Source organism: Mugil cephalus, chromosome 8, assembly GCF_022458985.1.
Source record: "Mugil cephalus isolate CIBA_MC_2020 chromosome 8, CIBA_Mcephalus_1.1, whole genome shotgun sequence".
Classification (NCBI taxonomy): domain Eukaryota; kingdom Metazoa; phylum Chordata; class Actinopteri; order Mugiliformes; family Mugilidae; genus Mugil; species Mugil cephalus.
In genome coordinates, this window is record NC_061777.1 from 23,053,637 (window position 1) to 23,077,813 (window position 24,177).

General features: G+C 43.6%; 1 protein-coding gene across 3 annotated transcripts in view; it reads left to right on the forward strand.

The window, feature by feature from the left end:
- Positions 1–1,143: 1,143 nt before the first annotated feature.
- Positions 1,144–24,177, forward strand: part of cux2b (cut-like homeobox 2b) — an 85,111-nt gene continuing 62,077 nt past the window's right edge. Inside the window, exons 1-2 of one of the 3 annotated variants that reach the window (XM_047592569.1) lie at positions 2,278–2,373; positions 2,495–2,570. Coding sequence is in view for 2 of the 3 variants with exons in the window: in XM_047592567.1 (XP_047448523.1) it covers positions 1,847–1,909 (63 nt within the window). In the remaining variant the exon portion in view is untranslated. Of the gene's footprint in view, positions 1,910–2,277; positions 2,374–2,494; positions 2,571–24,177 lie in introns of those variants that run through there. The other 2 variants (XM_047592567.1, XM_047592568.1) reach the window with 2 other exon arrangements.

Genomic DNA, 24,177 nt, shown 5'->3' on the forward strand with positions numbered 1-24,177 from the left:
AGAGCACAGCGTTCCTATCTGACGTCCAAAAATGTCTGTGGTTATCAACGCTTTGCTTCCTCTGCTGGCACAGAGCTTCGTCATAGTGAGCAGTTTGTGCTATTGGAGACAAGGTTAAAGATTCAATTAAGAAAACACAATGTGCTGCGTGTCCTCACTTACTGGAGTGTCCTGGATCAGAGCTTCAGCCTGTTCCAGTCACTCCTCACTCCCAGCAGACCCGGCCCTTTTATCCAAACGTATACTCACCAGATTCTGTACTGAAAACTAAAATCAATTCCGGATGATAAATGATCAAAATGAAGCCAGGAAATCATTTAACATCACCGTAAAAAATAAAAAAAACACAACCTTTCAAGTCATCTGCGGCTCTATTGTTGAGTACCGGTTTTCTAATACACTTTCCTTATTACGTTTGAATCCAACATTTCAGCCCCACCCTGCAGCCATAAATAAAATGCAATAAGCAAAACTTTTAATAATCTTCCTTCACTTCCCCCTTAGGTGTTTGTCTGCAGCAGGGGGAATATTTCATTGTCCCTTGAGGTGCTTAGAATATGACTCATGAGAATATTATTTTCTACCTGGCACTGATTTTCATAAGGGATATATCAGCTGGAAGCCACCGTGAGGCAGGTGCAGGGCGATCAGGGGGTGGGACGAGGTGCAAACCATCGCTTTTGATGGATACCTTCACTCAGTGATAATGCTACATAATTAATGGAGGAAATAACACAATGTTCATCTGCACATAACCTTGCTTGTGTGCTCTGTGGTGTCAGCAGGGGGAGCACCTGGCACCAGAGCTGAGGCAGCATGCACTGTAAGTGTGCTTCCTGACCAGAGGAGTGAGTTATTTTAAGTGGACAAAGAGAGGCGCAAACCTCATGCTTTATTAAGTTAGACAAAAAGCCAATTTAGTGACAGTTTAAATCTATGCTGCCGTCAAGACTAAAACTAAAAACTCGTGAAAACAAGGCTATTTCTGTTGTTTAAAATCTTGCTATAAAAGTACTATTTCTCCTGTTAATAGAAATGCACAATTAAACTAAATAATCAATAAAGTAATAGTTTTGACTATCTATATATGTGGATGAATAAAAAAACAACTAAGTAAAAATCACAACATATGGTGGGGCTGAGTTTTCTTTAGTAACAATAAGTAAAAATACGTATTAATTATTGATTATAGCGTGAAAAATGGACTTGATCATTAAAATGCATGGTAGTTTTCTTACAAAGTTTCCTTTTAATTTAGACACAAAATTTAATATCATATCTTCATATTAATAAAACTACACAAAATTGACTTCATGATATGAATAAAGACTAAATGCATGTTAAACTAATGTTCCATGTGCTCCCGTAATAAATAACAACAACAAAAAAAAAAAAAAGAAAAAAAAGTAGGCTTGGCCAAATTCCCAGATCTCCACTAATCTACACATCATCTCCTTCCCCTTTTCCAGACGGTATCGATCAACCTCGGGCTTTACGTCAGTATTGATAACTTTAAAAAAAAACAGAAAAGAAAGAAATAAGATGAAATCAAGTGCAATTGTTCAGTAAATGTCGAAGACGGACGCACGGATACATCTTTGCTGTTTTACTTAAAAAAAGAAAAAATATATACATTAAATAGTCTTTTTTTCTTGATTTAAAAACATGTTGACAGACTTGGACTTTCGTGTTAAGTACTTTTTTTAGAAAAAAAATAACATAACAAAAAAAAAAAAAAAAAAAAAAAAACTGAAAGTGGGACCGGGTGATGGTTGTTTAACGAGGGGGAATCCAGCCCACATATTTATTGCAGCCGCTGAAAAAAATCTCCTCAATATCCCCCAAGATGGCCGCCGATGTAGGATCGATGTTTCAATATTGGAAGAAATTTGATCTACGGCGGCTCCAGGTTAGTGCTATTCTCACCTTTCTCTGCTCGTTTTTGCAGCGGCGTGCCTCGGCGCTTGTGTCCCGGCGTGTGTCGCCTCGTTTTCGGGTCTGAACGCGAGGCGAAAGCCGGCGGTGTTCGCATTGATAGTTATTAGAAATTGATCCCCTCTTCTGCCTTTGTTCGGTTCAATCATTGATCAGCGGTGGAGCGACCGTGGAGCAGCGCAGCCTCTGCACACCGATCTGGGATCAGCACCGCGGACAGCACTGATGTTTCTTTCTTTTTCTTTCTTTTTTTTTACGTTTTGTATTACTCTTTTATTTATCCACGACCAGCATTGCCGTTACTTGCATGCACGGGAAACTTTTAATGCGCCTCTGAATCGCTTGTTCCTGGACGTAGCTGTAACTTTTTCCCACCCAGCTTAATGTTTTATGCGGTTTGTCTCGACGGCGTTGCTCCTGCTGCTGCTGCACCTTTCAGTAGGCTTTAAATACATTTCTCTAAGAGAAATTTGCATGTTGGCAAGTTCATGATTCGGAAAGTTTTTTATTTTTTTTATTTTTTTTTTATTTTTATAGTATTTTGCATGTGTGCATTTAGGTTGCTGCAAAGACAGACGAGCTGTTTCGGGTCGAAACGCTGAAACGGGATGTTTTTGTGATTATTATTGTTGCAGGTGAGTTGTTTGTTTGTGACACAGCCTTAACGTGTACACAACATGTCATGCGCTCAGTCGAAAGTTGAATTTATAAGCCACAAATGCTGGAAAACGCTGTTTTCAGCTGTCCACTCCACCCCCATGCACCTCCACCAGCACATCCTCTCCTCTCTCTCCCCTCCTGAAGCCGCATAGGGCTGCTCGGCCAGGGGGGGCTGTGTAATTGTATTCCCCGCTAATGTTTGTAAATCAGCCTCGGCCGGCGCAAGGGCACCGTCTCTGCCGTTTGACTGATGTTCTGTAACATGAGAAATGACAGGAGCATGGCAGCCCTCCTCGGTCCCTCGGAAAAGCCACACCGAGGAGGTGAAATCAGATCCGGTGGCCTCTCGCTTGTCTTGTGCTGGCCGAGCGTAGTTCCAGCTTCCCGGCCGCTGGACCGCTCTCTCATCCCGGCTGGGATCCAGAGGAGGCGAGGGGACCTCTGGTCGTGTTGCGGCTTCTCAACCAAGAATCCTCCTGATAGGAACATAACAGATACATGTGTATATGTATATATATATAAACGCAAGGTTACTACTGTTACTATTATTATTATTTTTATAAATGTGACCGAGTAGCCTCGGAGCTAAATCTGAACTGCCCCTTAAGGAAGCCCAAGACATTACCCAGTGTCATGATGTGGGGCGATACTATAATGATTTTTAAAAAAGAGAGAAAAAAAGGAAAAAGGGTTAAACTCCAGTCATCAAAAATAACCAATATAATCTGAAGAAAAAATCAGGATAACTGATAAAAAAAAGTGCATCACTTTGATTGTACTTGCTATGAGGTAGAAGCATCCAGATCTAATACAGAATGATGATTGTCAGTTTATTGGTAAATAATTCCCCTCAATGGTGGATAATAAGTGGGCTGCATTTTAGATTGTATTATTTGATTGATTACATTGATAACTGTGCAAACTCGCAGAAACATACATAAATTACCCCTCAATGTCTTAAAGTGAAATAAGCATGAAATGGTGCATGTATAGATACACACATGGCTTTCAATTTAGCAACTAAGTTTAGTGCATGTTCACTTTGACTTCTCTGTATACTCTGAAATAATATTTTTTTTTTGCAAGGATTAGTTTCAGCGTTGACAAGATTATTGTCAGTTTATAGATAAACAATTCCCCAAGTAATGAACAGGTGGACTGTTATTGAGGCTATATTCTTAAAAATCACCTTGACAGCTGATTAGTGCACGCTCACTTGTCAGTTCATTAGGTACAAATACATCCTAATAAGCACTACATCTTCGCTTCATGAAGGTTATAGCATTCATCATGTGTTTAAAATGACTGAGAGAGTTGTTGATTGAAATGTGTTTGCATTTTGGAGGCTGAGGTTTGCAGTGTTTTTGAATTGTACCGAAACATTCTATTATTTTGACAACCCCATTTTAGTCAGTGGGCTAGACTAAACTACATAAACACTTTTGTGTTTAATTCGCAGTTTAACAGCACCACAAACTACATCTGCCAAAATTACGCTGACGCTGTTTCAACATGAACTGGGCAGCCATGAAGGAGGATTTAGTGCCGGATGTAGCATGTACCAAATGAACTGACAAGTCAGTATTTAATCACCTTGATAACTGTGCAGACTTGCAGAAACACTCATGACTCCGTCAACAAAGTTTGTCTTAACATCCGAAAAGGTAAAATGTTTATAAAGAGACTGGATCTGAGTGAAATAATGGCACGTGTTAGGATTTGTTTGAGTTCTGGCACAGGCACACATGCATGTGTTGAAAAGAATTGTCAGTTTATTGTTTAATAATTCCCCCAGTGGGCAATAGGTGGACTGCTTTTGGATTACATTGTTGTAAGCGATATGTTAATCACATTGGCACCTGCACAAACTCGCAGAAATAACTCACCCTCTTAAAATTAAATAAGATCACATGCATAAATACTTAAAAACTGGCTTCCATTTGAGCAACTCTGATTAACGTCTCTGTTTAGTCTGAGGTAGTGTTGTTTGTTTGTTAGGGATGAAAAGAATGATTATTGCCAGTTTATTGGTAAATAACTTCCTAAATGATGTGTGCTTTTGCGAAGGTACTAATCACAATAATAACTGTTCAAACAGGCCACTTTGGGAAGACACTTTCTTGCAGAAATACACATAAATTAATGGACTTAATCCCACTGGCAACAATAGTTGCCGCACTTTTTGGAAGCTCTTGAAGTGTTAGTGTTTGACTTTGGGTAGCTAATTAAAGTTTTAAAATGAAAGAATACAGTGTCTCCTATAACTTATATCAATATCATGTAACTAGTGTTAATGGCCACATCACTACGTCTCTTTACCTACGGCATGCACTTATTTTGCATGGGAAAATTTGTGATTAAATGAATGCTAAAATGCATGTACAGATATTGAATTTGACTCTGACAAGTGTGCACTTATTTTCTTTGTTTAGTCTGAAATAATGCAGCCGGTTAGGGCACATATGTTTGTGTTGATAAATGGCAATTTAAACAGAAAAATTCTCCATTACCGTGTCACAGTCCTAGCATGGGTTTAATCACATTATCTTACTGACAGCAGCTCTGGTAAATATTCTTTCAAGCCTCTGGTTGCAAACATGCCTGTAGCTTAAATATGACATCCTCTGCTACATGTGTCAGAAATCAATTAATTCACTTATTTCCCATTCAGTCATGGTTGGAGCTATTTTCTGGTGGTGCAGAATCATTACGGCTCTTTCCCCCGTCTGTAGCCGTATAGAACAGTGGTGTTATGTGTCTGCATCTGTAAGCTATTTACTTTAGCAGCTCACGCTGGAACATTTATTTTCTCATTACAAGTTATTATATCAGTAAACTGAGTGTGCACTTTTTTTAGTGTTTGTGCAGTAGATTTGTGGCTCTCAGTTGGACAGGATGAATAATTCACCTGCAGGCTGATGAAAGGAGGGCAGGGAAAGTGCGAAGCGCTGAGGTGGAGTGACCTTGGTTCCTGCTGGCTGCAGGTCACCCGGCCGTTGCTGTGGTAATCATTCACACCAGCCAGATGGCATTTCCGTGGGCGAGCTTGAAAAGGACGGGTCAGGGTCTGTCCTGCCAGGTCCTGCCAGGCCCTGAAACAACTCTGGGCCAATACCTGGAGACAGAGCGGCGGGCCTGCAGAAAGACTTTTAACAGCCAGTTGATGTGAAGGTGTGGTCAAAGCGTGTGGAAATGTGGTCTGGTTACAGTTGTTGAATCTTTAATAGCTGATAATACTACATTTAGTTGCCCTTTCAGAGCTCGGGGAAAAGGATTTGCGAGGATATCATTAAAGCGGGCTTGATTTCACTTTGGAAAACTTGGGCTTGGTGCCTTTCACTAGCAGTTACTTTAATTCCTCTGTTGTTTTTAGCGTTGTCGCAATGTTGCGCACATATGGCGAAATAATTCTCCGCTTATTTGTTGCGGTTTCTCAGCCTTGTTTCCAGCCTCCCTTCCACGAATCTGAGAGGCAGTGGGGGTTTTAGATCAGGAACAAAAAGCTTTGTGATTGTACTACATTTAGCATGACTCAGTTGCTCTGGTGTCAGCTCTAATCCACACACAGAGACAACAGTATTGCCAAACAGTGAAATTGCTTTGCAGCCTGTGAGCCTGGCTGCCTCCGCTGCCAGCCTGCTCCGTGTGCTGTTTGCCAGTAGCTCCTCCACACACTCACACTCGCACACACACCAACCCTGCAATCTCAAATTGGCTGTGAAAATCGGTCTCTGTCTCCCTTTCATTCATGCTTTCATATATTTGTTTGCTGATATTGTTAATGTCACATGCATCAGTATAATCTCATTGTAGTGGTGAGTAAGTAAATCCAGAGCGCCTCAGATCTTGTATTATTTCTCGTAATGACTGCATCACTTCATTCATATGCTGTGATGGATATAAAAGGAAGTGAAACTGACCTCCACAGTGGATGCTATATGCGCTCATTATCTCTTTTTTTTTTAACCCTTGCCTTTTGTTGTCTGCTCTTTCAAGTCTCCGGCAGATTAAGCGACGTGTTTAGATGTAAAAGCTTCCCCAACTCGTGCTCGCCTCCCATGTAAACATTTCACAACATGCTATTGCTACTTGTGCGAATCGATGGGTGGGGCGTGCCTGTCACGGTCCCCGTATTCTCCGGGTTTGCCCCTCTCTTCCTTTGACAGTGACAACAAAGCAAATAAGAAAAGAGGGGCGCATTTTACAGGACTATCTGGGGCAAATTGAGATGTGAAATCCAGGAGCCATAACCTCGGTACATAAAACGGAGGCAACATTAGAGAGCGAGAGGAGCGAAACAGGCTTCAGCATTAAGCTGTTTAACCTCTCTGTGTAGCATTAGTGGTAGAGACTTCAAAGCAGATGCTTCAGCGTTGGAAGCAGAATGACAAATGGGTTTAGAGACAGCTACGGTGAGCATTCTCACAGGAAGACTAGGCCTGTCATTAATGTCAGCTTAATCACTTTGACCTTCCTTCAAGTAGATTTCCATACCTATCCAATCATTTTTGCCTTGCCTCTGCCTCCTGTTTGCACACTACTGTATGTGTTTCTGTTTGATAAGCCTGGGGTGTGATGATCTTACTGTTTATATCAGCACTTGTGTACTTGAAATAATCTGAGAGCCGTAATATTAAAGACTTGATTCATGCAAACCGCAGGAAAAACATCTGCTTACCTCTTGACATACACATCCCTGAGATGTTTCTTTTTTTTCTTTTTTCTTTTTGGCACATATTACACTTGACAGTGATTGCAATTTCCTTTCCAGCGTTCATAGCTTTCAAATAAATTCCAACTTCACCAATCCACCTATCATAGTGTAGCATCTCTGTCACCTAGATATTACGCATTGCCGTCCCCGGTTAGCTCATGAAATTCATCACGGGAAGTCTTTAGCGCACTGTAACATCAAGATGGATATAAAAAAAAAAGAATATTCAGTAGTACTGGGTTAACAAAATCCCCATTCACCCGTGGGAGAATTGAGTGCACCGCTGCTGGCAGGGAGTCGCAAAAAAAAAAAAAGAAACAAACCCTGCCTCATCTTTGGTTTTAACATGGTTTAGAAGTGACTGCAATGGAAGAGACGTTTGTTAGTCGGAGTGATTCATGGTTTTTGTTGTCTTATTTCGCACCTGTCCCATTGTTTTTTCTTCCCCCCTCCAACCTAAGGTTCCGAAAAAGATTGTTTCCTGTGAGAAATTTTTATGAGGTGCTCCGTGACTGCAGTGTTCAAGGAGAACGATGCGACTGATAAGTGCGATTAGGCTTCTCTGGGAGTGATTGTTATTGGACGTTGTTTCTACCAACGAAATACAGAGGCTCTCCAAACATGAACAGCAAACCTGAGATCTTTGTGTGTTTGTCTGATTTAGGTTAACGTGTCCTTTAAACTGAACCAGAGCGGAAGAAGTGTTGGCACTGCGTGGACACGTTTTTCTCTGTGTCGTGCATAATCAGAATATGTGGAATATTGCAGGGTGCACGTTTTGCAAAAAAAAAAAGGTAAAAAAAAGAAAAGTAACCAAATGGTTCGGCCGGAGCCCCCTCTTGGTAGTTGACCGTGCTTCATAGCAAGAGACGCCATATTTTTCATAGCAGCGCGTTTCCATTCTGCTGCCCCTGGGCTGAAGCAATTGCTTTGTAGGAGTAAATAACCAGCTTTAACAAAACTTCAGGGACGCATTAGTCTGCTGGAGGATGGCTCCATGGCGGTAGGGCAGCCTCGTCTTCCCTCGCAGTGAGGCAGGCGGAAGCATCAGGAGGGGAGAGGTAATGGCTCATCGGCATGGGTATAAAGCTGTGTCCTCTCTCCCGGCTGACAGCCAGTCCCCTGCCCAGTATGTCCATATTGAGCCGCGTTTCTCCACTGCGGCCTTGGCTTTATTTGTTTTGACTGTCTGACGCCACTGCAGACGTATTGAGCACCAGTCCTTTCTTGTTCATTTTACTGGGCTTACAATGAATCCTGCTGCCCTCCCCTCCCTCCCCTCCCTCACCCCCTCTGTCTCTCCATCTCTCTGCCCATAGCTGCATTTGGCAGGGTTTCACTAGCTGTATTTTTACTCCTCTGCTGTTCATTTCGTCCATGACAGAAGAAAGCGAACGTTCATGTGCCGGGATTGTTGTACGTTGCGTGTTCTGACGCCGGTTGTCATGTAACGTGGCTTAGCTCGGTGTGAAGGGTGCTCCTGGGCTCGGCACACTCATGAGATCAATGCTTCACTAACCTTCTCCAGGTTGTCTTTGGGGATCTCAGCCACTCTCATTAAGTCCCACCGCTCAGGGTATGTTTACCAGACTGCAGGAATAGTAGTCTTGTGCATGCCACCGATTCGTAAGGGCCATTTGTCCTCATTTAAGTGGGAAGAGAGAGGACAGAGGAAGAAAGACTGCCTCTTTGTGGTCTTTTGACCATTAAACCAGCATTCGTTATTACTAAAGCCAACGCGCTCTTATTTATCAAAATAATACTAAAAGGTGTGTTATAGCAAAAGCAGATGGATCAGGCTTGTTGTGTTAGCCGGTCTTGTCTTTGTGCAGCTGCTACCTCCACACAGTTAATTACTCTCTTATTCATCCCCAACAATGGGAGGGGATGGAATAAATCTGAGCCGCGCACTCCTTGCTTCTTCACCGGGAAGGTGCAGACTGGGACCCTAAAGCGAGCGAGTGGCTTCAAGAAGTACAGTTTATCATTTTTAATGGAGAGGAACAGGAAGTGGAGACATGAAGCTGGGCTCTGTGATTTATACACCGCCTCAGTCGCAGGAGAAAAGAGCAAGTCTGTCTCCCTGTCCACACCTCTGGTTTGCAGCCGCTCTCGCTCCAATCATAACCCTGTGGCGTTCTCGGCTTCTCTTCAACACCACCAAAATACTCTTGTACTTTGTCTGATCCTCTCCAGGGAAATAACACAACAAGAGAATTTGCCTATTCAGCCATAAGATTTTGGGGGCGAAAAAAAAATACGGTCCTCTCCATTATTAATGTCAGCAATTATACATGTTAACAAGTGCAGACCTGGTTTCTGTCGTATTGGAGCTTCAGCCTGAAACCAGTTTGCATCTCTCCCATGCCTCTCAATTCATCTGGCTTTGTTGTTCCCTGAAAAGCCCAGTGATGTCATGCCTCCATTGTCACCTGTTCATTTACTTTCGCGGAGGAGGGCATCGGGGTATTGATTAGGGTTTGCAACTGTGTTAGCAGCTCCGCCGGTGTGTAATATAGGCCTTGAGGCTATTCTGTCTTTCCCGTTCAGTCCCACGAGTGTTTTCAGGACCTTGTAATCTTAATTAAATATGCAACTTTTGATCGCAACAGGGTCACTATTTTTGAATTTAAATGTGGTCACACGCACCCCCACTCACCTCCTCACTCAGCTGAGAGAGAAGGTAGACATTTTGAACGTTAATGAAAGAAATAGAGAAAAGAACAAAGAACTCAAGTGAGACTCTCCCTTTTCAATTTCCCTTGTTAGCCTCCTGCTGCATTCCCCCTATAGTTTTTTTTCCTCTTTTTTTTCCAGATGAATTTTATGATATTTTCCTCCGCTCCCCACTCCATCTCTCCCTCTTTCTCGCTCTCTCTCTCTCTCTCACTTCTCGGCAGTTTTCCCCAGACAGGTTCCACAGTGTTTTAGAGGGGATGGATTTAATTGCTCTGTGGGGATTGGTTGGCTGTGCCGGGCTCGGCTGTTTAATTAGTGTACCCTGCCGGGATTGGTTTAATGCTTCATGATCTTGAAATTGTCTGATTGTTCAGCCCTCTGGGGACTCTCCCTGCCTACGTAGGCCAGCAGGTTTAGCTAAACATTGCTCCAGGCCTTTTCTGTATGCTGCAGGAGGAGTTTGCCTAAGGAAGCTGAGTTTAGCTGAGGTGGGGGTCAACGTATATGACAAACCAGGGGACATGCATGTACAGTGGACAGTCTTTTACTCCTTGCTTGACTAAAGGAGATCTGTGCAGACCTCACAGGAATGTGAACTCGCACAGTGCTTCATCTCAGCTTGATCCTCTATGGAAATTATCCAATTGACTATTAATGCAGTACCAATATTTAGACTACTACAGTGTTGCTGTATGATAAGCAAGCATGTAATTTTTAGCTGCAGCCAAGCTAAATAATTTGCTATGCATGTGGTTCTCTGTTTGGCCCACACATTTTCCAGTTTTACTCAGCGGTCTGAATGGACGTCTTGTATTTTCAAAGTGGCTTTTTTTTCCCCCTCTGCGTGCTTCTGCTGACTTGTTTTGAATGTGGGCAAATCTCTGCTGCAACGGGTCCGTCAGGACGATCTCGCGTGGATCTGTGAATTATGTGCTTGGTCACCTTGAGTGAGCGGAGATGGGGAAATTACATTTGTGTAAATGGGCGCAGGGTGTGTCCGTGTCCCCTCTGTAGCCTCCTGCAGGGTGCCCTTGGTTTGGTGCAATCATGGCAGCGACGTTGACCTCAACAGTTAAATGTGCTTGGCATCAGATCCTGGATTAAGGGAAGAGCCTCTGTTGTGACGGCACAGTCCGGGACATATAGTGCCTACTGAAGGCTAAACTCATTCCGCTTCATCAGAGTGATCGAGCCCACTCACTCAGAAGAACTCAACCTTGAAGTGCATAAATCTCTTGTGGATGATAATAAGAACACCTTCCTCTGCCTCTCTGCCTGGACTTTATAATGTGTTTGTCCTCACTGTGAATGATGACGGAAATTTCTGGTGCAAAAATGATTACTTTTTGTCTGAGAGCTTTCTCCATTAGGAATCCTCCAGGTAGACGCCACACAGATCATGTACTCTGCTGTTGTTGACCGCGTCGTCGGTGCGGCACCCAGGGGGTCATTTTTTTTTCATAGGCTTGTGTTTACTACTGTGTTTACACCCTCTGAGACATCAAGCTGATGCATGTGATCACCAAGGTGATAGACCACATGGAAACTGAGCCGCTCCCAAATGAGTGTCGCACCCTGAGCTCCGTCCCCTTTTCTCTCTGGGGGAGATGCCCTGATTACTGAGTGACTTTGTACTGGAGTTGAGGGCCCTCTCCAGCTGTTGGGATTGTTTGTGCAATAATGAGAAGGGGTTGTGAGTAATCAGAGTTGGCTTGTAGAGTCATTTCTTTAATCTGACTATTATGAAGGTTGTTTGGCTACGTTGGTACATTTTATCCTGGTGTGATAAATGTTACTTACTGCACTTCCTTTTCATTTAGCGGTGAATTTTAAGTGGACTACTGGAATATAATGTTAAGTCTAGTCATATTGGGGGTTTGAAGGGGGAACCTCAGGTCAGTCATGGATCCAAAATCAACAATGCTGCTCTTTCATAAATAAGCCCCGAGACGTAATATTGCACGGCTCCCTCAAAGATAAAATATTATTGCATCCCGCTGCCATCCCCCACTGCCTTTTGGGCAGGGTGTGAGTCCAGCATCCGTCTAGACGTGCGGCATCATTAACCTGCTGCGACCTCGGCCCCTGATGAATTCACTCTCACATTCCCTGCAGCCTTGCTTTAGCAGCCCTTCTCCCCGTCCACTGGGAACAGGGGCTCCTCTGGACTGGCCATTAGAGCCACTAGCCTCTACTGGCAGGCATTAATAGGCCAAGTGGCCGGAGCCTCTCTCAGACTGCTGAATAATTCAGACCGTCTGGGCCGTGTCTAGTCCCGGGGCTCAGAGGGATGTGAAGTGGGGAGCAGGGTGCACGGGGCTGCATGGAGGTGCAGGGGTTAATAACAGGTCTGCCTCTCTGTGTCAGCAGCTGCTCAACCCCCTCCACCCCCCAACAAACGCACCCAACCCCACCCAGCGTATGAAAGAATCCTATTCAGTTGATTAGATTTTTCAAAATGGATCAATTTTTAATCAGCGGAGCATCTGACTACGGTCAATACCATTGTCGCCGGGAAGACAGTTGCTGGACAGCCATCTTTATTTACAGGAATGTTTGTTTTTTACTGTATGCAGATGGGAGGGTAGGAAATGGCCAGCTCAGATCGTTGCACCACTGCAGTCCCTGGCCTGTCAAGGCAGGCGTCTGGCTACTTCATGCACGTCTGCAGCAACGACATCACCAAGGCTGCAGCAAATCCAGCGGATCTCTGATCAGTCCCTTCGGAAGATCAACTGTGTTTATTCACAGCAGAAGAGGAAGCTGGATTAGTGGAATGTCTTTTCCTGTGTGAACGTGGGCCTAACCAAAGACCCGTTTGCATCCGCATAAGTAGCAAGTAGGAGTGAGGAGCCAACAAACTAGCTCTAATACTGCCATCAAAATTTCATTGGGCTGTGGGGAGACCCTAACATGTTAAATAATGAGGAGCCCATAAACTTAATGTTCAGAACCTCTCTGCAACTGCTGACGACGTCTAGTTATGACTCGATATGCAGGCAGAATTATGAGCAGATAATCCTTCTTCAGAGTGCTCCTCGTTTTTCATCACATCTGGTTTTTAAACACCTGAATATTCTTTGTGCGATCGCTCCAGTGGTCTTTGAGCTGAGCAAAAACATTGGACATCATCATCAGACTTTAGTTTGCAGGTAACATTCTTATGAAATACAATTGTTGTCATATTTTGAGGAGACAGTATGAAAGGGCCGATGCTGCATCTGCCTCTTCTATCTCTGAACAGAAAGCTTCGCTTTATCTTGAACGGGTTAAAATCAAATGTATTCATATGAGGAAATAGTTTAAAATGATTTGTACAAAGACAGAATTGCTCACAGTGTGTCCCCTTCAAATGTTTCAGTAAACAAGGTCAAATGGTGCAACGTGGTGCAAAAATCAATAATGTTCTCTCCTGATGGGGTTAAATCAATTTATCAAATTTGAAAAGATGAATCTATATCCCAACAACACGAGCATACTTAAAAAAATCGATGGAAAATAAATACTGCGTAAAATAATCTTATGTCACCTACAGGCTGAAAACAATTAATAGAAAAATAAAAATAGAAAAAGCTGAACTAAAAGCAGAAATAAGGTTTCAAACACTGACATGCTGGAAACTATTTCTTTGCTTAACAAACCTAGGCTTAGGAATCTGCTAAACACATTAACCGCATATAATGTATGCTACTGTAGTATTCAAGTTGACAGTACAAGCAACAACTATCTTATTTTTCGACTTATTTCTTTTTTTTATCTAAAAAATGTCTTTGGCAAAAAAAATCTGTGTGCTCCATACACATTAGGATGAAGTAAATATTGCTTCAGTACCAATTTAATTTCAAATAAACAAATTGAGGTTATAGTTATTCAGTGCCAAGGCTGCCTATACTTGCAAAAACATGCATCTGCGTCTGTTTATGTGCCACCATAAGGTTTTATCAACACACATGCCACATGCAAAATAGACTGAAATAGCAGTTAAAGTGTAGATGAAATCAAAACTCTCCCAGTAAAAGTCAACAGAGCCTGAAGACGATGTGGATGTGGTTGATGTGTGACTGTTTCTGCCCAGTTGATCCCTATTAATAATCACAATAACATTATATGTATGCACACCAGCTTTTCGAGCACCAGAGGACTTCATAGTCACAACAGATAGAAGACTAAGCAGGTGACATGATCAATACAATTCAATACAAAGGATGCGGAGGCAGTGATGGAAAAGATGAAATAATAATAAATAAAAAAAAAAAAACAGACCATTTCAGCTCCAAGTATACTAAAAACAATAGACTGTGATCAGAAAGAACATTATTCCTGTTGCAGGTGTAAACGTAGACTGGCTACAGTGAGCAGTGGAGTCAGTGGGTGGATGAACAAAGGCAACAAGATTCTTAGGATGTAGTTTCTAGACAGTGATGATATGTTCTTTTAGAGAACGAGTTATAGGTTTTTATAGGTGCAGCAGGTAAAGATGGATAGACTTAAAGAGATAAAATCAGATAAAATATATATGTTTAGGTGCGTATAGTATAGTGCATGTAAACCAATCAGCCATAACATTAAGACCACCTGCCTAATATTATGTATGCCCCCTTATTTTACACCAAAAAGTGATTCAGTAGACCAGGACACCTTCTTCAGTTGGTCTGTGGTCCAGTTCTGATGCCTGTTGTGGTTCAGCAGTGGACACGGTTCACCATTGACATCATTCTGACACAGTAATCCTTTGCTGCCCATGGCCCTGTCTTAAATTCAGTGTTTTACTTCTCATTCCTTTGGATACACCTAAGAACACCTCACAAGAACTATAGATCTGGAGATTCTGTGACCCAGTAGTGTAGATATCGAAATTTGTCCTTGTCAGAGTCACTCAAATACTAACATTTGTCCACATCAACTTCGTGGACAAAATGTTCATTTACTGCCCCTTGTGTATATCTTATGACATGAACATAAGGTAATGGTGTTATTCACTTCACCTTTCCTGATATCATGAAATGAGGTCATAATATTACGGCTGAACGTGGTATTTTATATTTTACCTTAGCGTCATGGCACACTCACATACTTGTTTCACAACATACTGGCATCAACACGTTGACACTGTGTTAACAGGAATGTTAATGCTGGCATGATTTTATGCCCTAATTTTAATCTCAATGTAACGACTTTGGCATCATCGCAGTGATTCACAGACATAATGATTCCACACTCACATAATGACTTACTGCTCTACTGACATAATGACATATTGGCATATTGGCATATTGACCATAGCAAGATATAATGATGTTGGCGTCATTGCACTGACCTCCAATCAGATAAAAATCTAATTGCTATACTGGCACAGTGTGTGACATATGTGACATCTGGAATGACAAATTGGCATACTGACCTGACAAATTCACACTGGCATGGGATAATGACATTTTACCTTGTGATATAACGACATGTTTGCGTTAATGTGACATGACGACATGTTGGTATCAGGGCATATACTGTGGACAGAATGGCACACAATAAAAATAACACTCCTTGCAACACTTGTTTAATCATATCACTTTACTGTCTTTGGTAGACTGGTAGATATTCCTTAATATCAGTGGAAAATATTCAGTTTTTAATTTTTCAATATTCATTTATATTCTACTTGCTTCAAAGAAGTAAATAAGCAAAAAAGGTTAAAATAAAGTATGCATTTTGAATTCATCTGCCACAAGTCTAATCATTGACCTAAATTGCAGTTACTTGTAGTTTTACTTGAAAATACTGCATTTTCTGGCAGACAGTGGATGAAACACTGGAGAAAACAAAAATTAAGATCGCATGGCGTAACTGGTAAGAAAGGCTTTTTTTTGTGGAGTTAAGACTTGACATAAAAAAAAACCCTGTCCTCCATCTAATCTTCCCTCTTAAACATCAAACTTGTGCAAAAAAAAAGAGCAATGCTTTCGCTAAGAAGTATTTTTTGCTCACTAATGAAAATGTTTTGAATCTCTTTTGCTGCTGTGCCAATGGCGTTGTTTTCCTACTCTGCGCTCTGATTATAGGACTGTATAAACTGGGTGAGATTTTGAATTCTTAGCTGATTGCATGCCTGTAGCCATGCACATTCTCTGCCTTCCTCTCCAGACCTCTTCCTCCTGATAGCCTCGTTTTTTTTTTTTTTTTTTTTTTTTTCCTTCTGGTACAGTGAGATGTAGTGCACTTTATATGCAGTTATGCTGAATAGGTGCTGATGTTTGTTGAAATCGGTTTTGCAGGTGCCTTGTCAAAATGTGCAGTGGATAGGCAGTAACACAATTCTGTTTAATATGCTATCAATCAGCCGGTAGATTCCCATTTGTACATACAATATTATGAGTCCGCCGCTCCCCAGACTGTCGTGACACTGCTGGTGTTTAGCTGATCTTGTGTCCTCCAACAGTGTGTCCCTATTGTCTGTTTGTCTGTTTAATATGCAAAGGCGGTCATTCAGGGACTCATTTTGGACCAGTGTAAACGAATCGGCGGCAATGATTAGCTGGCGCTGCAGAGGAAGTGTCCATCATTGTGTTAGTGCGTTTGGAGACCGTCGCTCCTCCCGCAGGTCATCTTGCCGTTGCTCTCTCAGCCTTGTGGAAGACACTTTCCGCAAAACACCCAAACAGCACGAGAGTAAATACACTGTAAGTGGAGTTACTTAATGGGAGATTTTGCATGCTTAATTGCAAGTATGGATTGAAGGTCCATTAAAAGACCTCAGTGTCTAGGAGTCCACCATACAGTTTGAATATACTTGAGATGGATTGATCCATTGACTTCCTGGCTTTACTATCTGAAAGAGGTAATTAGAAACAAAGAGTGCAGAACCATTTTGAAGATGATTTCAAAAACAGGAACTAAATCATTGTTGGCGTCCAGACAGTTCTGTTTCTGGACCTTTTTGTTTGTTCAGTGTATGCAAGCATGCTTCAGGGTGGCACCGTAGAAGTCCTGGGGGAAATATCAGGCTTATTTATTGGAGCCTTTTTAGCCCCAGCTCAATAGCAGCAGTCTGATGGCCGGTGCTACAGAGGGACTATCTGGCAGAGGAGGTGGAGGAGGAGCTGGGCCTGGCGTCAGCCCCACTGACAAGCTCTTATTTACCGTCCAGATCTATGACTCATTTTATGTACCTAATCGTAAAGCACTGAGATTTATCGGAGGTAACGGGACGATGGGGAATACCCCAGGAGACTGGCAGATTCAGCTCTTCCCACCCTGCTCCCCTGGCCCGGGATTCAGGTTCACTCTACCTGACCCAGCACGCCAACGCTTTCTGGGAAGAGGGGGTGTTGCAGCCCAGATGAAGGAGTCCATAATTCTGCCAGATATGGACAGCTGATGGCTCGTCTAATAAAGAAGAGGGCCATAAAAATTGGATGGGTTAATGGATGACTCTGTGAGGATTAATAACAGCTTATTGGTCAGGTGCAGTGACCTCTTGCAGTGCTAACAATGCACTGGCCAACTGGGCTATCACTGCATGCAGCACAGCAGTGGATGACCAATAAACAGTGGGTCAGACGGGGGATTAAACACCTACTCTATCCCCTCATGTTTTACCTGGTTTGTGAAGTACCGTTGAATTTAGTTGGTTGATAAATAATGCATTGACTTCAGGGAGGGGGGAAAATCTAAAGCTTGACATCCTCACTTACCATCACTTATTCTCATGTCTGCCACTCAAGCAATGGCAAAGGGGGAAGCAAAAACAAGAAGGTATTGTAATGCTGCCTTTGTTCTGACAGGAGCACTCTCAGAGCCTGTTTTATATTCCTGCCGAAATTAAAATTAAACTTTCATTGTTGTGCATGCTGTTTAATCCAATAACGATCTGATGTAACAAACTGCCGTAATATCTCTCAGCATACTTAATCGGAGCGGACTTAGCCCTGTCACTTTATATTAACCTCTGCTGCAACAAGAGAAGGGCTTCACTAATCTGCCATTGTTGGGTTTGGCAGTCTGTAGCTAGTGCAAAACAGATTTGGCAGTCAGCGCAAAAGTAAAGGCTTTATAATGACAGCGGGGCCTCTCTGCTATTTGAGCTAATAATGTCAAAATCTAATAATGCTGTGGCCCTTGGAATTAGATGGGAGGTGAATGGGTGGGAATAGTGGGTGATGTGGAAAAGGATTTTGAGGGGGTATGGGTTCAGCCACATCACCTCCTCTCATTATGTCATTCACTTTTTAGATTGCAAATTGGAAAACAATTTAATCCCTAATGACCTTTAAATTCCCTGCATGTGGGTGCGCTCATGTGCCCACACATGTCTCTCTTGTGTTCTATTAAAAATGTATGGTCGTGAGGAAGCTGTGCGAAACAGTGCACTGTCTCGATGTCTGACATTGTAGTTAGATGTGTTAACCGGATATTAGGTTCGCCAGGAAGCATCCGAGCCAGAGACCTCAAGAGTCTCGGCTAACAGAGTGACCTCACACTGCTCAGCAAGGCTGCATCTGCAGCGTCATCAAAGCCTGTGCTCCCCCTGAACACAGCCTTGTAACTTAAAACAAAAAGCTGATTGGTTGCTCTCTCAGCCTCCCCTCATCCCTTCTGCCGTGGATGAGGTCTCAGCACGGGAGATAAAATAGCAGTTATTTCTCATGTGCTATGCCATTTTGTCAGTTTGACTGTTCCACTTATTCAGTGTTTTTTGACTTGCTGAGCTTGAGGGGATGTGAGTGCCATTTCGCAGCCAGATCTGAGTTGTGTTGATTGAATTAGACAAAGTCGGAAGATAATTAAGAACCGCAAGGCGCTGCAAAACTGTCTGCTTCCAAACTGGTGAAAATGAGACGCTGCCACATCAATGAGCTAGCTGGCTCTGCTTGATGTCAGTGGTGGGTTATATCAGTTGACACCCTTACCTCCTAGTGCTGGAGCCGGTTTCCTCCTTTCCCTTTAATGTTTCTCCAAATATGATTAATCACAAGCCGTAAAACCGTTGCTTCTGACAGAGCACCGCATTTGCACAGCTTTGTTTGTTTCTTTCACGGTAGCAATGTGATCCTCAGCTGCCAAGTGGAGTTTATGGCATAAACACAACCCCAAAGAGGTGTGTCTGCGAGTCAAATGGGAATTGTAGCTTGGCCCGCAACATCGCTCACACTTCACTAGTGATTTATTAAGTCTGCAAGTTTGTTTTCACTGGCTTTATGCAAGTTTCTGATGGAGTTCTTCTGGTATTCTTGAATATTTTGCTTTATTTAAATTCCATATGCGCAGTGAACTACCACCCCTGACTGAAACAACAAATACTTTACAGAATTTAATGATTTTTGTTGTTTGTTTTTTTTTTTGTTTTTTTGGACCCATAGCACTTCCAGAAAGTCATTTATAAAACGAGGAATGGAAAGAATTGAGCGGTCAGACAGTTTGTTCTGTGTGATAATGTGCTGGCAGCTCATGTGCATTCAGGCACCTTTTTTTTTTTTTTTTTTTTTTTACCCTATTTTTTATGGATACTGGCCACGCTGGTTCTTCTCTTTCATTCCCAATGCGGGATAGGTAATGTGTCTGTGAGGTTAATGTTGAGAATCATATAGCTTAGGGACAATAAAACTGACACACTGAGACCGATAGAAGTATGTTTATAGTAGCGCCTAGCTATGTGTCTGCCTTTGTGTTTGTGTAAGCCTCGATGTGCAGAAGGGTTGTGACCATTCCGAGGTCCCCCAAAGGGGCGGGACTGTGGGCTGGGAGGGTGGGAGTGCAGTGCAACATGGGGTGTCAAAGGCTAATTTTCAAAGCCACTCACGGGCGCTCATCTCTCACTGTGAAGTGGCAAGCGTGGCAAGTGGCTTGCACGTTGTCATGGATACTAAAGCATGGGACCCCAGAGATGGGGAGCGGGGGACGAATGGCTGCCCCGTCTATAGGATTCCTGTCAGCTCTGGCCTGATAGATGGCATTGACGGATCATTTGTCATACTGTAATTGTTCTCAGCAAACACAGAATACCCACTAGTATAAACAGTAGTGTGCCGCTGGGCTAATAAAGCGGGAAAATGGAGAGGGATTCACTGATCCACTGCCTCTTTCACTTTAAGAGACAATGGCTCTGTTGTCCGGGCAGGGCGGTCTGATTAGAGCTGTGAAGGCTGAGAAAAAGCCCGGCCGCGAGAATAAAACAAGGCAATCATAAAGCAAACGGCAGTCACTTCTCTGTATCGATGTGACTAGGCGGGGGTGAAGTCTGTGAGAAGTGTTGACAGCTGAGGGAACAACGGGAGTAGGTCTAGGAGTGATTCGTTTTCTCCCCCCCTCTCTATTTGGCCAGTGAAACGGTGAGGGAGAATGCTTGTCCAAGATAACAAATACAGTGCAGATGCATAGCTGGGACTAGGAGCTCTATCTGCCAAGCTCTGAGATAGCCAAGCGCCTGAGCTGGGTACAAATGACGCTGGGTACAAAGGTACTATTTGTTCACCCTTGTTTTTGTATGGGCCCTGTGTCTTTGCTATTACTATTGGGATTGACCCAGTGCCATCTTTCTGCTTGGAATGCTCTCTCCGCCCCGGCTTTGTCTGTGTATAGGGCCGCTCAGACATGCGTGACTGTCGAGGTATGTAGGGGACACGACCCGGGATTTCCAATGTGAACCGGAATTATCCGAGCTCCGAAAACCACCTTTCAACAGTCGTGATTCCGCGGAAAAGCGAAAGAGTTGCAAGTTTTGATGGCAGAGCGCCAGGGCACCAGCTGGACCCGATAGTTCAGAATTCTCACCAGAACATCATCACGGATGATTAGGATGTCATCAGATTAGATCTGGTGCCCACACTCCTCCTCACTCATCTGTTCACTTCGGACTCATCCAGAGGACGCGCTTCTCTCTTGTCGCTGTAAGCGTTGTTTCATGCAGGAGGCGGTGTGTATGATGTGTTGACTAATGTGTGTGTGTGTGTGTGTGTTGGAGGGAGGCCCGTGTCCTGCAGCCGGCTGATGTTTTGCAGTGAAGCGAACGGCCCTCCTCGTGGAGCTCCTCACCCCTCTGACTGTACCCTGACACACTGTGAGGCCGGGAGCACTTTAGACTGACCCTGCTGCTCACCTCCCGCCTGATGGACAGATTAAAGGACCATTAAGCATAATTACTGTTTCAGTTGGAGAGGCCAACTCATCCTGTCAGAAATGGTTACAAATTGCTGTACCTCTGCCCCCCTGTATGGCTCTTAAATTCAGAATTTCATTACATTTGTCTGCTTTCTTAACATCAACAAGTTTGGGCTCTAGAAACGGAAATGAGTTTGGTGAGGAGAAAAATGGTGATTAATGCAAATAAGACTTCAAATTTCTTTGGGATATTTTATGTTTTTTAGTTTGGCTTTTGTGAATCCGCGGCTTCAAACCAATCAAAGTGAGTGTGATGGCAGCGGAGAGGAGTGTGACAGGTAGATGATGTGATCTGGAGTGGAGCGGTGTGAGTGTGTGGTCTGCTGCGCTGTCGGCCTGATTATGTAAAATGTGGTGAGGTGGTGTAACGTTGGCTGGCTGTTGCAGTGGTTCGCCAGCTACCGAGGGCCCGTTGCCAGTTTTACATGAGAATGTGCAGCAGTGCCTCGTAATGTTCTCCTCTCTGCTCTCTGTATCCGTAAGAAAACCCACACGGCCGCCCTAGGGAAATTGGTCGATACCATCATCCCAGCTGGAGGCCCAGGCGGCAGACAGAGTTTTCCCATTTTTACATCAACACCGATGTTTATTACGAGATCTCCCTTTACTGTAACCTGCCCCTCTTGAGCCCCCTTCTCTTTCCTCATTTGGCCGATTTATTACGCACACACATGGTGAGAACAAACAGTTTCCCTACTTAATAATTCACATCACTTTCATCTGATACTCAGTTACCATGGGCAATTTAGTAGTTGAATAATTTTGTGAAAAATTCATTTATTATCGCTGTGCGTTATGAATCTGGAGAGACGGAGAGTGGAGTAGTGGAGGATTTTAAATTGCGTCTGTGGAGCGAGGGATCCAAGGGTAGGTAATGTGTTCTAATGTTCTCAGCCATATGCATTGTTTTCAGGGCTCATCGGTTTTACATCGATTCCCACTGAAGTGTTTAATTGCATCATGAATATGATCTAATTCTGTCCTTTTCACTGAAACTGGAGCACTCTCTGCAAATGATGTACGGCCTTGACAGCACCACATCAGGATGTATTTTATATGGAATGTAAATTATAGTGTTAAATTAGCCTGGAAAGATAACTAGCTGGCACGGGGGAATGGACTCAACAGTTTAATTTAGTGTCAAAAGGCCGTGAAGGGATAAATCACCTCTCTCTCCCCTCTCTACTATGCCATATTAGGCTTTAATCATTCTCCTTTTCTTGTAATATCACTTGTTTCCCACTGCTGCCTAAGGAGTTCTTGAGAACCGCGCCGCATTTCTCGTTTGAGCGCATGGAAGACAACGTTTGCCACTTTGACATTTGTTTTTGTCCTTCATGAAAAAATTCAACTTTCCCTGAAGATGCAAAATGTCTCTCGAAGAGCCAGCCGGAGCATCTTTTGTCATTGCAGCTCCGAGATAGGACAAAAGCAGGTAAAGAGCTGCACGGCGTCACTGCCTGGTAGGTGGCGTATTCATGAAACAGATGAAAGCCATTAGGTAGGCTTTGGTACATAAGAAGGACCTCTCCCTGTTTCCTGTCCTCAAGGCTGGAGTGTTTGTCTGAGTGGCTCCGCCATTATCCAGAGTTGTCCTGCACGACCCAAGTGGGCCACCGTGCCTGGGAGCAGCCCTCTCGCTGTCTATCTAGAATGATTGTGTCCTTGTCAACAACTAGACGAAACCACCATAATGTGAGAACCCGAATGGCTTTGTGTTCTCAGAGTCCTCGTCGTGAATTGACATTCAGTTTCTCATCTGCTTCGCGGGACTGGTAGACGGATGCAGGGGCGAGAGGATCAGGGATGAGCTGAAGTAGCCAGATAACCACCAAGTGACTCAAATGCCTCTGCTGTGTCAAGAACGCCATATGCAGCGCACGGCTAATAATAGTTCGTCACATCTGAAACCAGCTACTCAGGTGTTACTCGCTCTTTGAATTCCTCCCACTGCACTGCTGATTTTGACAGCTCTCTGGAGAAAAGAGCCCTTAAATTATCAAGTGGGGCTCTAGTTGTTTTCCTTGTTGTTTTCATCCCCTAGGAGGGGGGTAGGGTGGGCTTTGGGGAGGAATTGGTATGTTAAATGAGCTATGGGAGGTCTGCTGAGTTTTTTTTTTTTTTTTTTTTTTTTTTTAGTAGCAGGGAGTTCAGTCAGACGAGAATTGCTGCGTTGGGCGTTTGAGGCAGCTGTGTGAAGTCATTTTCTGGGAGTGCAAGCGGGAGAGAGGTGCGGATTAGGCAGCGCCTCTGAGCCGGAACAAGTCTGTCTGGGAAGGGATGAAGGCTACAAACCATAGATCTAATTCCCGCTCACGCTGCTAGACAGCAGAGACACTCACACACAGCCAGTGTGAATTAGGCCCATTTGCTCCCCTCACTCTGAAGCGAGCGAACGCAGGAGCAGACAGGGAGAAGTTGACAGACTCCTCACATCCTGCCCCCTCTCTCGACTCCCCGCACAGTTTCTAGCCCACCTCCAAAAGCTGTCTCCAGCTCACGCTCGTTTTTTTTTTCTTATTGTTTCTTGTGCTGCAGGTCTTTATTATTGCTGACATTAACATGAACACGGTGCGAAAACAGGTTCCACTGTAATCCTAAGAGGAGGGGGAATAAGGGGCATTCCACTGGCAGTGCAGAAAATGTTTGCACCTGTGGCCCCATTGATTGCGTGCTTGAAACTCCAATGCTCTGAAGTTCATGTCTTTTTAATGTGCGTAATGCTTTGCCTCAGGTCATGCGATTGCCCTGAGGTTAAGGAAGGTTCATGAGGCCGTTTGCAATGGTGGATTTATCAGTACGCTACCCCCCTCCCCCCTCCTTCACCTTATAAACACAGCTTCCTCTTTCTGCCTCCACGTGCACCAAACCATGGCTCTGAGGTCAGGGGTTGTCTTTTGTCGGCATACAAAAAAACCTGACCCCAGAGCCATGCAGTCCGGGGCTGAGATCAATGTGCCTGACCCAGATACACCGTCCCACTGCCTTTTTGTGATTGGGACACAGTTTGCTTGTGGGTCAGCCACAGACCGGGAGAG